The sequence below is a fragment of the Erpetoichthys calabaricus genome, chromosome 3, assembly GCF_900747795.2.
Source record: "Erpetoichthys calabaricus chromosome 3, fErpCal1.3, whole genome shotgun sequence".
Taxonomy (NCBI): domain Eukaryota; kingdom Metazoa; phylum Chordata; class Cladistia; order Polypteriformes; family Polypteridae; genus Erpetoichthys; species Erpetoichthys calabaricus.
In genome coordinates this window covers 220,691,004-220,705,688 of record NC_041396.2, presented here as the reverse complement: position 1 = coordinate 220,705,688, position 14,685 = coordinate 220,691,004, and the positions used below count along the sequence as shown (strand labels likewise).

Genomic DNA, 14,685 nt, shown 5'->3' with positions numbered 1-14,685 from the left:
CTGGCTAATTTTTCATAAAGAGCAAGGAGCATACATACAACTTCCTTGGTGACTTCTTCAAATTTACCTCTGGCAGGCAGTCCTCCTTAGTGGTATGTGAAAATCAAGATGCTACTCAACTGTAATCAAAGTAGTTTTTTTCCTTGATTTATTCCTGACATTTATCTCCTGGTTTCAATTTTTTCAAAATTCTTATGGCTACATTTAATAATATTGGACTATTCATCACACTTCACGGGCTTGCACTGCATAGCCTTGACTGGAAACACCTCAAACTGAAAGTTCAAGCACCGCTAAACCAAATGAAAGTGTTCCTTATTTTAATGTATTTGCATTTATTTATTCGGCTCCATGGTGACTTATAACATTTATTAAACAATTGGTTACATTTCGTTTGGTTTTCTAGTTGGAGCACAGGCAGGTCAAGAGGCTTGCTCATAGTCACTCAGTGTCAGTAGCAAGAGTTGCCAATGCCTTAAGCACTACACCACACTGCCTGCAGTGAGAATAAGGGGCTTTAGCCTTCAAGCCTTGTCTCTGAACTAGAAAGACCAGGTTGCACATGGCACAAACACTCAAAGGCAACCTTAGGACACTACAATGTCAATACAACTAGCCCCTCAGCCAGAAACAACCTTATGGTACTAGGCATAAATAATAAAAATAAGAATACATTTTGTTCATATAGCACCTTTCTTATGCTCCAAGCACTTCACAAAAATTCAGAAAGAACAACAGGGAATATACTGCACAACAGTGCATATAAGTAATATCAACATAAAACACTAATAAAGATAAACAAATGCTCTACAAAGATTTGAAACAAAGTATGAGACAATAAAACAAAATAAAATACAAAAATACTAATACTACGAGAAGACCATGAACAAATAACATAATTTGTAATATGAACACAAATCATTCTGAGTGCTAACTGAAAGAAGGAGTCAATATGTCAGGGTAAGTTAAATGCCGTCCTGAATATCCACCCATCCATCCATTTTCCAACCCACTATATCCTAACTACAGGGTCACTGGGGTCTGCTGGAGCCAATCCCAGCCAACACAGGGTGCAAGGCAGGAACAAATCCCTGGCAGGGTGCCAACCCACCACAGGACACACACTCACACACCAAGCACACACTAGGGACAATTTAGAATCGCAAATGCACCTAACCTACATGTCTTTGGACTGTGGGAGGAAACTGGAGCACCCGGAGGAAACCCACGCAGACATGGGGAGAACATGCAAACTCCATGCAGGGAAGACCCTGGAACCTGGGTCTCCTTGCTGTGAGGCAGCAGTGCTACCACTGCGCCACCATGCCGCCTCCATCCTGAATAAATAAGTTTCATTTTTTTTCTTAATAGAATGAATTGAGTCAGCTGATCTTATTAATTTAGGGAGGTCATTCCAAAATCTGGCCACTTTACAGCTAAAAGCTCTGTCACCACTTCAGCAAAGGTTAGTTTGAGGCCAGAATTGGTGGACCCTCGTGGGCAGAGGAGCATAGTGATGGAGGAGGTTACTGTTGTTGTCCGGTGCAAGGTTGTTTATTTAATAAACAATTTAACATACTGCAAAAAGCAATATATTTCCAAATATGAGTTTGGACATATGATGGAAAGTTGGAAATAAGGCAAAGTCGTGGGTTGTAACAAACATTTTTAAATTCATAAGGGAATCTTATCACTTATTCTACACCACATCTGTAGTCTGTGTCCTGCTGGCTCTCAATGCAGAATGAAGCATTAGATAATACATTCAATGCTATGAATTGCTTATAATTGAAACTTGTATTGTGATTAGAAATACAAAAACATTTTGATTTTTGGAATATTTTCTTCAACAGACTGAATCAATATTATTTTATCACTTATAAGGAAACAAGTGATTACTTGTTGTTTTACTGCTAAAGGGGACATTATGTATGCCAGTCTGAGGAGAATGAAATTCTTTGTATACTAATAATACATATTTTTTCTAATATTTAGGTAAGTTATGCTTCATCTGCTCCTGATCTGAGTGACAAACTGAGGTATCCATCCTTCTTTCGTACAGTGCCCAGCGATGTTTACCAGACAGAAGCCCTGGCTCAGCTGTTCAGTAGTTTAAACTGGAACTGGGTTGGAATAATTTCCAGTGATGACAGCTATGGTGTGTCGGCTTTAAGAAGTTTTCTATCTAATGCAGAGAATGTGGACATTTGTGTTGAATACCAGCTAACGATTTCATCATTTGTTGGTACTCCAAACAGCAATTTGGAAATAACAAAAGCTGTACAGACAATAAAGTCTTCCACTGCAGAGGTTATTGTTGTGTTTATGAAAGCTGAACTAGTAATTCAACTTTTAACTGAGGTAATCAACCAGAACATATCAAAAACATGGATTGCAAGTGATGCTTGGTCCACAGCTACCATTGTTGCTCAAATAAATGATTTTTATAAGGTAGGAAACATCTTTGGATTCAGTTTTAAAAATGGAATAATTGATGGTTTTGAAGATTACTTAAGAAACCTGACACCAGGGCCTAATGCAGTAAATGCATTCATTGAAGAGTATAAGAGGAGTCGATTTGGTTGTAATGAAAATCTTACAAACAGTTCTGAATGTATGTCCAGCTCTTCAGGTTGTGCTCAGTCTAGTTCAATTCAAATAGCGTCACCAGAGGTTTGCAAAATTAAGAATCCATTGGAGGCAAATGATGACTTTTTAGTGGAGAATCTTGACCACGGAGGAACATACAGCACCTACTTAGCTGTGAAGGCAATAGCCGAAGCTTTGCAAAGTCTTCTAAAATGCAATGGAACAGTTTGTAACCAAAGTTTAAATTTTCCACCATGGAAGGTAAACAAATTTTTCACAAAATATACATTTATTCATTGTGAGCTAATGCATATTTTCGAGCAGTGGCTTAACTAGGGGGGTGGGCAAGGGGGGACATCTGTTCCCGGGCGCAGCATCCAGGGGGTGCCAAATTGATGTTATGAAATTTTAGAATGAAATGTTTTCCATTCTTAAATGCACTAAAAAGTAAATAAAAAACATACCCAACAAACAATAATTTATCCCCTCCACTATTCTAAAATGCTTGACTTCCACCCAGAAACATTTTTAACGTTATTAAACAGGTCGCGCGACTGACATGAGGCATTAGTGTATCATTGTTTAAGTTGCTGCAAACGCCATTTCTGTGTGCCAAGTGATTTGTATTTATGTGTTTGATAGAAAATTGATTGGGCTGTGGTGAAGTATTATATTATTATATCCAATATAATGTTTAAGTTTTTGCAATGTTATATTTGAATAATATTTTAGAATAATTATATTTTCGAACTACCATTGTTGTCTTAATTATTTTACTTCGTTCTATCTTTATAAATTTAGCGAAACCTTGAAAATATATGCATAAAAGTGCTTTAAAAAATTAAAATATTTAAAAATTTAAAACTATTTAAAATAAAAAATATGAAATTTTTTTTTATTATTTTAAATACATTTTAAAAAATTTTCTTTCCCTTCCCCATTGCATTTTGGCAAACAGGAGGGGGCACGAAATCTTCAGTTGTCCCCAGGCACTGAAAACCCTAGCTACGCCTCTGTTTTTGAGCTGTTAAACTGTCCAGTACATTATCAGGATTGTAAAACAGGGACTTGGTTGATGCAAATTTTAGAAAAAAAGGTTTACAACCCTTGCAACTTTATTGGATTCTCCAGAAGAAAAGAAACATAAGCTTCAGAACTGAACCTATAGTAATTAAAACTGGCTGATTCAAAGACGGGGGCAGTATGATGGTGCTCTGGTTAGTGCTGTGGCCTTACAGATCTAGCATCCTTTGTTTGGATCCTGAGCCTGGTCAGTGCCTGTGTAGAATCTGCTCATTATTCTTTTGTTTATATGTGTTCCATTTCTCAAAGATGTATGTGTTAATTTACTTGATGACTCTAAATTGGCTCTGCATAAGTGTCAAAATTGGAGTGTGTGTGTGTGTGTGTGTGTTTGTTGGGCTGGTACCTCATCCACTGCAGGAACTTTCCTTCTGGCCAATTTCTTCAGCAACAGGATCTGGATCCTTGTGATTCTGAATTAGGTGTCAGAATACTATGTTTGGTTATGACTGACTGAGATCTTCATAGCAGCACAAACTGTTCATGTGAATTAGAATAGAATTAATTAATGTGGCTGTAAAATGCAATGGTTCCGTGAGGTACACAGTAATAGCTGAGACTACCAACCTTTAGCGTTTAGCTTCTTTGTCCATACATTTATTGTCTCAAAAGTTGGCATGTAAGAGATTATAAGTGGTCCTCTATGTCCCACGAAATGTGAGAAATGCCCAAGATTTTTCATTAGTAGGCATTCTTTCTGTTTTACAGAGAGGTCATGTTGATGTACAGAAAATGTGTCCAAAATTCCTTACCTTTAACAGGCCTTACAACCGAAAAAGCCTAATATGTGAAGCTCAATGAAATTAATGTACAAAAAAAGTTAGATGTAAAAATAAATACATATATTCACATATACAGATAAAGAAATGACACACATATCTAAATGGATGTCAGGCTTACAATGGTGGAAAACTATAATACAAACACTATATGTCAATATGAAGGTAACAAAAAGTGAAGAGATAACATACAACAGATCAAACAAATATACAGAGTTTCTGTTATTGAAAGTATTTACATCTTTCATGGATTCTGAATTACTAAACACCTAAAATATAAGGGAAAAAAACCGAAGGTGGGCCCATCAAAACCAATTAAAGTGATTAAGATTCAAAAGATTGGTTTGTTGATATAATAAACAAGATAAGGATCATCTTAACAAGAAAAAATCAATGTAACAAATGAAACAGAAAGAAATCAAAAACTAACATTGCACAAAAATGAATAAATTTCTGCTTGCACCTTTACTGGCTTAGAGATAATTACTTGTAGCTGACCAAACCTTAGACGGTAAATTTGCTCTAGAGCTTACATTCTGGAATGCTGCCCCAGCCATTTTTACTATTTATTATGGCTGAAATAGGAGAAAATGAACAGTTAAGTTCAGTCAAATAAGAAGGGTCACTAGCAGCAAGCATGACTTATTACAGAAGGAAAATCCAAAAATATTGTTATATTAATTGGTGAATTTCATTAATACAACATACAGCAGAATAATAAAATTACATTTTAAGCATCAAGTTTATTGTCATGTATACACCATACAAAGACATTTTTACTTGTATGTTTCTCAGAAGAGTAGTTGTAATACAATACCAACCAAAGGATAGACACAGCCAAAAAAACAGTCATACATAGTGCTGTTCTAATGAAGAAAACATCATGTCATTTTCTAACCTACTTGATCCTGACTTGAGTTACATGGTGGTGGGAGATTGTGTTCCAGCCTATCAGAGCTAGCATAGGGCACAAAGCATGAACAAACCCAAGACCGAGTGCCAGTCCATTGCAGGGTGAAAACACACATACCCAGGCCAATTCAGTTTCACCAGTTCACCTAAAGACAATAGGAGGTAACCAGAGCACCCAGAGTAAATCCATGTAGACATGGGGAGATAAAGTCTCCATACAATGAGAACCCTGGACGTGAACCCCGTTCTCCTTGCTACACCAGGCACCAGTGCTACCTCTGTGCCACTCTCATAAAGAATATGTAAATAGACAATGAATTGACAAAGCAAACCAGAGAAATAAAATAAAAATGCCACCTGATTTCTGCAATGATCTGTTTTTGAGGTGATGTACCTGTTAGTATACTGTAAGTTTATAACCTACCAAAAAGTTAGTTGCTTTTTTCCTTTTTGACACTGATACTATCAAAAAATAAAAATTACAACTTAATAGGATCCAAACATTAAAAATAATCATGATATTCAATAAAATACAATCAGGACATGCTTTGTGTTAAGGGTAAGAATGTGATAAATAAAACAAAAGAAATTAAAGGTCATTGTGGAATACAGATACAGGTTTACAAAATGCTGCAGCACATAACTCTCATTAAATTAACTATTTTTGTCTCTTTTGTAGCTGTGGAAACAATTAAAAAAAAGTGAATATTTTGACAGTTCAGGTGACTCTCTCAATGGGTATGATCTCTTATACTGGGACATCAGAAATAGCAGTCCCAACAACTTTCTGAAAGTTGTTGGGAACTACAGCATTATAGACAACACTGTCACGGTGATTCATTCCCAAATCCATTGGAATACCAAAAATAAAACGGTGAGACTATCTATCTATCTATCTATCTATCTATCTATCTATCTATCTATCTATCTATCTATCTATCTATCTATCTATCTATCTATCTATCTATAGAAAATGGTTTATTTTGACATTGGAAATGTATTGTTACTGCATAAGAGTACACATTAAAAATACTGAATAGAAAAACATGTGTACAAATCTTTTGTCATGCAGAACATTACATTACTTTTACATGCCACTCTATCTGTCTATCTGCCTGCTTCAGACTCATATTTTAGTTATAGATAATTCAAATAAATTTATATAATTCTTTTTGCATTGCTGTTCCCATAGGCTCCAATTTATAGATGTTCTGAACCTTGCAAAGCTGGAACTGTCAAAAATATTTCCAAAATTTCCTGTTGTTTCACATGTGTTCCATGTCCAGCAGGATATTTTTCAGACTCTGATGGTGAGTATGCTCCTATAATTCATATTTATGTAAATGCTAGTGAAGCAAGCAATATTTCTCAAGTCTGGTCCCGCACCAGCTGTACTATATGTCTAAATGTTTTCATTGTGTATTCAAATTGTACATTGTGCCCTTTAAATTTGAGTCTGATGGACTCTCCACATTCCCTCTTATCAGGAACATGAATCTTTTTACCTTACATATTCATGTACTGTATTTGAAGTACCAGATGACTCTTTTTCTGTAGGTTTTGCTTTCTTCTAATCTTTCTTTTAAAATATTTTGTTTTATTTGGACTTATTTATTTTTCCACAATTTATTTTAAAGCTGCTATTATCTGACAATGATACACATACAGAGGTAACACAAAATGAGTGGTTCCACATAACATGGACAATTAAGGGCTGGAATCATGGCAGGGAAGAAACTTTAAATGAAGTTGACACCTTAATTAAATTGTAACAGCAAAAGAGAGTAGTTAAATAAAGTGTTGGGGTACCACCATGGTAGCACCATTTAATGATGGTATTAGAAAAAAAAATGGAGAGAAAAATGCATACAAAGGTGCCAAAATACAGCTGCTGCTGACAACCAAAGAATCAAACATTGAATGTCTCATGCCACTATGAAATAAATAATTTAATTCTTCAAGCGTTTGCATAAACACAGCACTCTATTGACAAGTCTATCATGAATTCACTTTTTAGCCTTTGTATACAATACTCTCTACATTCAAGCTGATCTTAAGACCATTCTTAAAGCTTCCGATTAAGACTGTAAGTAGCTTACCACTGGGTGGGCATTTCTTGTGTGTACATAGCTCACTTGGTATTTTTTAAAGTCCATTGAAACAGCTGGTACAAGAGTAATGGATTCTAATCAGCACAATAGTGTATAAAGTACATAGTATAGTATATAAAGTACACTTTAGGTATAGTAAAAGTAGGTATAGTATATAAAGTCTACATATATGACATGTAATATGCCGTGTCTGCCAGATTCTTTACATTGGTACAGTGAAACCATATACTTTGCATTTTCAGAAATGGGTTGAGATTTGGAAAATTATAATAGAAGAAATTAATGAGGGCTACTCTGTACTGTACATTGCTGCTTATGTCTCATTCAGATTCACCACTTAAACATTGCTGCATGTAGTGGATAAGATTTGCAATTTTTTTGGGATTAAGATCCAATTTGACAGAGGATGTTACTCCATGTTAATGATGGTACAGTAAAGTCTAAGCCTGAACCCATCCTTTTTACTCTTTAACATCAATTTGTATGTCTAGGTGTGACAATTGCATGACTGTTTAAAGAACTAATTTATCAGCATTCTGGAGTGTGTTATAAAAGTTCTTACTGGCTGGACTAATATTAACCTCTCCTTACTTGGTAGAATTATCATAATCAAAACTAATGTGTGCCCTATGATCAACTTAACATAATAAGCATTACTATTTTCCAAGTTTGCTGTCTGAATTTGATCAGCCCGGATTCATCTCAGTAAACCAGTTTGATTATTGTACTATTTAAACTCAACAACGTCAATGGTTGGGTGAACGCTGTCGAGTTTTGTCTGCAGCTGCCCGTTTTTTGTTTTTGTTGTAGAATCTTGTTTTTGTTGTATTTGCTGCAGGATCTTTCTTCGTGTTCCTGATTGGGACCTTCTGAGTCTACTTTTTTCTCCTGAACATTTTGGAGACCTATGATTGTTTGGAGATCTACCTGCAGTTGTTCCATTCCCTTTGTTAAGATCTCGCTCGCCCTACTTGGAGTTGGCACGAGCAGTCGCTTGCTCATGACACTTCAGTTTGATCCGGCATACCGTGAGCAAGTTGCAACTTTCTTTCGGGTTTTGTTCGGTTGTCTGTCCGTTCTGCTGTGGGGCTGGTGGATTAACATGTTTTTGAACCTTTGTGCCAGGGTGGCATACTGGGGAGCAGGTGGCCACGTGAAGAGTGACTATTTTTTATTTTATATAATTTTTTTCTGGATCTGATCCCCTGTTCTTCAGCTTATGGGCTAAATCATATGCATTTTCATGGCACTTACTTATTTATCTTTTGAGCTAAGGAGTTTGAACTGGATGCCCTGCCTAGGAGCTGGATTATATAATCACTGTGTTGCCCTAGAAATTTTAAAAATGCCCCGCGATATAAATCGCAGTTCTTGTCGGTGGTGTCAAGTCCCACACATCAGGGAGGACACACATTGGAATTAGTTCTAACACTTGGCCTCTCTGCAAATAACCTGGAGATCTGATCATTTTTCAGTTGTTTTTGAAATTAAGTTTTTGTGTCCGCCCATCAATTTCAATAAACCACGACACTTTTTGCGGAGTATAAATGCTGACACAGCATTCAGTGATGTCCTCTCTGACAGTCATTTATCCTTGGTGTTAGAAACCCTCTCTGTGTGTCCAGATATTACTGATATGGTTAAGCTTCTCGATCTCACTTGAAAGGGTACCATGGATCTGGTCGCAGTTAAGGAGAGCCAAGGTAAAAGCCAGTGTTCAGCCCTAGTGGAATGATACCACTTGTACTCTCAGACAGAAATGTAGGGAGGCTGAGCAGAGGTGGACAAAAGACAAACTGCAGTTCTCTTATGAAATTCTCAGAACTCACTGGAAGTCCTATCAAGAGGCGGTGAGAGCAGCAAAATCACATTTTTATTGTGTCTAATTGCCAATACGGCCTTGTGAAATAGGGTGCTGTTTAGCACCATAAACGCTCTCTTAAACCCACCAGCTGCTTCCCTGAGAGTACGCCGGAGACCTGTGAGTTTTTTCTCAAATATTTTATTAACAAAATCCAAGCCATTCGTTCCAGCATTGCTCTTCCAGGTGTTGGTCACTGTGGGATGATACCAGCCCCTCTAAGGCCAGTGCACAGCCAGTTTACTTCCTTTCAACCTATTTCTTCTTCTCAACTAGCTGATATAATCCTGCATATGAAACCTTCCAATTATCCGCTAGATATCTTACACTCACGCCTGTTTAAAGATACGTTCAGAGCTTTTAGTCCAATTGTTTTGGCTATTATTAACAACTGCAATTGTTCAGCCTTTGCTGAAGAAACCCACACTTGACCCTACAGCTCTTTCACACTATAGGCATATTTCTAAGCTCCCATTTCTGTCCACAATTATGAAGAAAGTGGTTTCTTTGCATTTAATTTCATATCTGGAGGATAACAATGTATGTGATGTGTGTCAGTCAGGTTTTAAAAAACTTCATAGTACTAAATTAGCTTTGCTGAAGGTGACAAATGATATTCTGTTAACTTCTGTAATCTTAGTCTTACAGGATCTCACTGTGGCATCTAACACAGTGGACCATGGGGTTCTGTTAAAGCGGTTTGATGATGAAGTAAGCATTCAAGGCTGGGCATTGAAATGGGTCAAGTCCTACCTTAAACGTAGGTCTATGTCTGTTAACATAGATGGGAATTTCTCTCAGCCAGCTCCTCTCGTATAAGGCATCCCACAAGGTTCAATTCTGGCTCCCCTTCTATTTTCCCTTTATCTGCTCCCCTTGAGGGCCATCTTTTACAAACATGATGTCGCGTATCATTGGTATGCTGATGATACGCAGCTGTACCTCAAAGTTCTGACATCACTTCATCTATAAAAAAGCTGTTGGAATGCTTTGAGGATATTAAACATTGGATGGCACAAAATTTCTTACAATTAAATGAAAATAAAAAAAACAGGTCATTATTTTTGGTCCTATCGCATCTGCAGTTGAAATCGCCACTCAGATAGGCTCCTTGGCAGCAATGATTCATAATGATATCGGAAACCTAGGTATCATCTTGAAGTCTTCACTAAGTTTTGAAAAACAAATCTCCATGGTAGTAAAGTCCATTTTTTACCAACTGAGGCAAATTTCTAAACTAAAATCCTTTCTATCACAGGAGGACTTGGAAACAGTCATTCATGCCTTTATTACATTTCGCCTAGTTTATTGAAATTCCTTATATGTGGGTCTACCAAAATCTGTTCTGTCGCATCTTCAGCTGAGTTCGAAACACTGCAGCTAGATTCTTAATTGGGTCAAGAAAAAAGGATCATATCTCCCCCATTTTAGCCTCTCTCCACTGGCTACTGGTGAGGTGTTGCATTGATTTTAAAATCTTGTTGTTTGTTTTTAAAGCCTTGCATGGTTTTTCTCCAAAATATATCCGTGACCTCCTTCACCCCTATGTGCCACCAAGAGCACTGAGGTCATCTGGGCAACTACTCCTTGTAGTTCCAAGATCTTAGCTGAAGTCGAGGGGAGACAGAGCTTTCTCAGTTGTTGCTCCTAGGCTTTGGAATGACTTGCCTTTTCAAATCAGGTCTTCATCCTCAATCAAGGTTTTTAAAAGTTAGCTAAAGACCTACTTGTTTTCTTCCACCTTTCACTATGTATTGGATTGGATGGATTATGAGGGGTGTTATAATTGTTTTATTAATCTGCTTCTGCATGATTGTTTGCATTGTGTCTAATGCTTCATTGTACAGCAATTTGGCACAACCTCTGTTGTTTTAAATGTGCTTTCATACATAAATAATCTAATCAACAAATTTAGTTCAATCAATTGGGAACAACTCAGATATTCATTATTGAACAGCATATTCTAATTAATACTGTAATCAACCTTGAATGGATGCTGCAATGAATGAATAAGTTGATATCACATACTAGTAGTCATTGAGTATATCAGATGTGCCGAATGTAGTTGCTGATCTTGTTACCAGACCATGTCAATTTAAATGTCAAAACATCATTGAGTATGTCAAATTTAATGACTGTGCCAACCATCTGACACAGATGTGCTCGCCCCATTTTGGACAGCCAAAAACATTCTGCCTGATGGTGTCGGTGCTGTACAAAGGGTTTAAAGATACAGCAAATTCAGCCACAATCTCCACCATTTTTTTTTTCCTTTTTCTACTTTGTCGTGGATTGTAAAATGTGAAACATAAGGCGGATGACCTTCTCTTCTGTTTGTGAAGTCCAAAACACTTTCATTGCTGCGTTATATGCACTGTCCTTCTGGATGAGCATTCATTGGCCTGCCTCTACCATTAAAGACAAAATGAAACCCGTGTAAGTCACATACTAGTTAGAGGGAGTCACCAGGAATGTAACATTACATGACTGGCCTTCACAGGAGCATGACGCTGACTTCTACCCGACTCTTCTGACTTGCTAACAATATGTAAATGAAGGCTACGACTGAAAATTGAATGGAAAAAGTCATCAATTGTGATGTGACCTATAATGAACTAGGTTTTATTATGTGAGAAGAAACAGAACAATCTCAAGTCTATTTATACAAATGACATTTATAATTGGTCTGTAGAATTCACAGGTTAAAGCATTTTGTTTTTAGTAAGAAAAAAATGTTATTGAAAGAATAACAGTACTTATAAGAAGATATGATTTTTCTGTTTTTTTAAATAGCATAGTCAACATTAACAGTAATTTCATGTATTTTGTAAATTTGTATGAGGTGCCCATTCTAAACTGCAGCATTCACATATTACAGTCACTGGATAGCAATGAAATTGTAAGGAAAAAATTGATGATTAAGAAAAAAATGTTTTTGATCTAGATAGATAGATAGATAGATACTTTATTAATCCCCAAGGGGAAATTCACATACTCCAGTAACAGCATGCTGATAAAAACAATATTCATTACAGAGTGATGAAAACACAGTGCAAGTTAAAAAGTGCAAATTGGAGAGTGCGAGGCAGGTATAACAGTCAATAACTTTGTATAATGTTAACGTTTACCCCCCGGTGAAACTAAAGAGTCGCATAGTGTGAGGGAGGAACGATCTCCTCAGTCTGTCAGAGGAGCAGGACAGCGACAGCAGTCTGTCGCTGAAGCTGCTCCTCTGTCTGGAGATGATACTGTTCAGTGGATGCAGTGGATTCTCCATGATTGACAGGAGCCTGCTCAGTGCCCGTCGCTCTGCCACAGATGTCAAACTGTCCAGCTCAATGCCTACAATAGAGCCTGCCTTCCTCACCAGTCTATCCAGGCATGAGGCGTCCCTCTCTTTATGCTGCCTCCCCAGCACACCACCGTGTAGAAGAGGGTACTCGCCACAACCGTTTGATAGAACATCTGCAGCATCTTATTGCAGATGTTGAAAGACACCAGCCTTCTAAGGAAGTATAGTCGGCTCTGTCCTCTCTTGCACAGAGCATCAGTATTGGCAGTCCAGTCCACTTTATCATCCAGCTGCACTCCCAGGTATTTATAGGTCTGCACCCTCTGCACACAGTCACCTCTGATGATCATGGGGTCCGTGAGGGGCCTGGGCCTCGTAAAATCCACCACCAGCTCTTTGGTTTTACTGGTGTTCAGGTGTAGGTGGTTTGAGTTGCACCATTTAACAAAGACCTTGATTAGGTTCCTATACTCCTCCTCCTGCCCACTGCTGATGCAGCCCACGAAAAAAGTGTCGTCAGTGAACTTTTGCACGTGGCAGGACTCTGAGTTGTATTGGAAGTCCGATGTATATAGGCTGAACAGGACCGGAGAAATACAGTCCCCTGCGGCGCTCCTGTGCTGCTGACCACAATGTCAGACCCGCAGTTCCCGAGATGTACATACTGTACTGAGGTCTGTCTGTAAGATAGTTCACGGTCCATGCCACCAGGTATGAATCTACTCCCATCTCTGTCAGCTTGTCCCTAAGGAGCAGAGGTTGGATGGTGTTGAAGGCGCTAGATAAGTCCAGAAACATAATTCTTACTGCACCACTGCCTCCGTCCAAGTGGGAGAGGGAGAGGGATCGGTGTAGCATGTAGATGATGGCATCCTCCACTCCCACCTTCTCCTGGTATGCGAACTGCAGAGGGTTGAGGAAGTGGCGAACCTGTGGCCTCAGGTGGTGAAGCAGCAGCCACTCCATGGTCTTCATCACATGTGACGTCAGGGTGACAGGCCTGAAGCCATTCAGCTCACTAGGACGTGATACCATTGGGACTGGGGTGATGCACGATGTTTTCCAAAGCTTCGGGACTCTCCCCTGTTCCAGGCTCAGGTTGAAGATGCGTTGTAGAGGACTCCTGAGCTTTAACGCACAGGCCATCAACAGTTGTGGCGATACTCCATCTGGACCCACTGCTTTGCTGGCACAAAGTCTCCTCAGCTCTCTGCTTACCTGGGCTGCTGTAATTGTGGGTGGGGAAAACTCTCTCCTATGCTGGTATCAGCAGAAGGATGGGTGGAGGATGCAGTAGTCTGAGGTGAGAGTGAGAGTGGGTTAGAGTGGTCAAACCTGCTAAAAAAATTGTTCATCAGCTTTGCTTTCTCCCTGTCTCTCTCAATGGAGGCCCCCACTTCGAGCTGCAGCCAGTGATGATCTTCATCCCATCCCACACTTCCTTCATGCTGTTATTCTGCAACTTTTACTCCAGTTTTCTCCTGTCCTGCTCCTTCGCTGACCTGAGCTGTGCTCGGCGTTCCTTCTGCACGCCCTTGAGCTCATGCTGATCACCGCCTTTAAAAGCCCTTTTCTTCTGGTTCAAAAGGCCTTTGATGTCACTTGTAATCCATGGCTTGTTGTTAGCATAGCAGGGTACTGTTCTTACTGGAACTACAATGTCCATACAGAAGTTGATGTAGTCAGTAGTGCAGTCAACAACCTCCTCAATGTTCTCACTATGTGACCCCTGCAGGATATCCCAATCTCTCAGAGCCTGCTCTGCCTCAGGGGACCACTTCCTGAATCTAGCTCATTTTGTGATATGTGTAAATAACAAAATTAATAAATTAAAAAATTGAAATAGCATTTTTTGGTACAGTTGTAATAATGCTAAAATATTGTTTTAAATAAAATGTGCATGACTATGGAAATTTAAAGTTCATATGGTAGCTAGGGTCATTAACAAAAAATAAGATTTGCCTAAGACAGTTAATTTAGTATCTTTCAAACTAATATTATATAATGTAAAAGTAATGCAAAGGAACTGTAATTATAATGTAAAATGATTTTTAGCTG

At 38.3% G+C, this 14,685-nt stretch overlaps 1 protein-coding gene across 1 annotated transcript in view; it reads left to right on the top strand.

Moving 5' to 3' along the window:
* Positions 1 to 14,685, top strand: part of LOC114649421 (G-protein coupled receptor family C group 6 member A-like) — a 38,053-nt gene that overhangs the window by 12,517 nt on the left and 10,851 nt on the right. Inside the window, exons 3-5 of the mRNA XM_028798913.2 lie at positions 1,996 to 2,850; positions 6,043 to 6,237; positions 6,556 to 6,673. Coding sequence (XP_028654746.1) covers positions 1,996 to 2,850; positions 6,043 to 6,237; positions 6,556 to 6,673 — 1,168 coding nt within the window. The remainder of the gene's footprint in view (positions 1 to 1,995; positions 2,851 to 6,042; positions 6,238 to 6,555; positions 6,674 to 14,685) is intronic.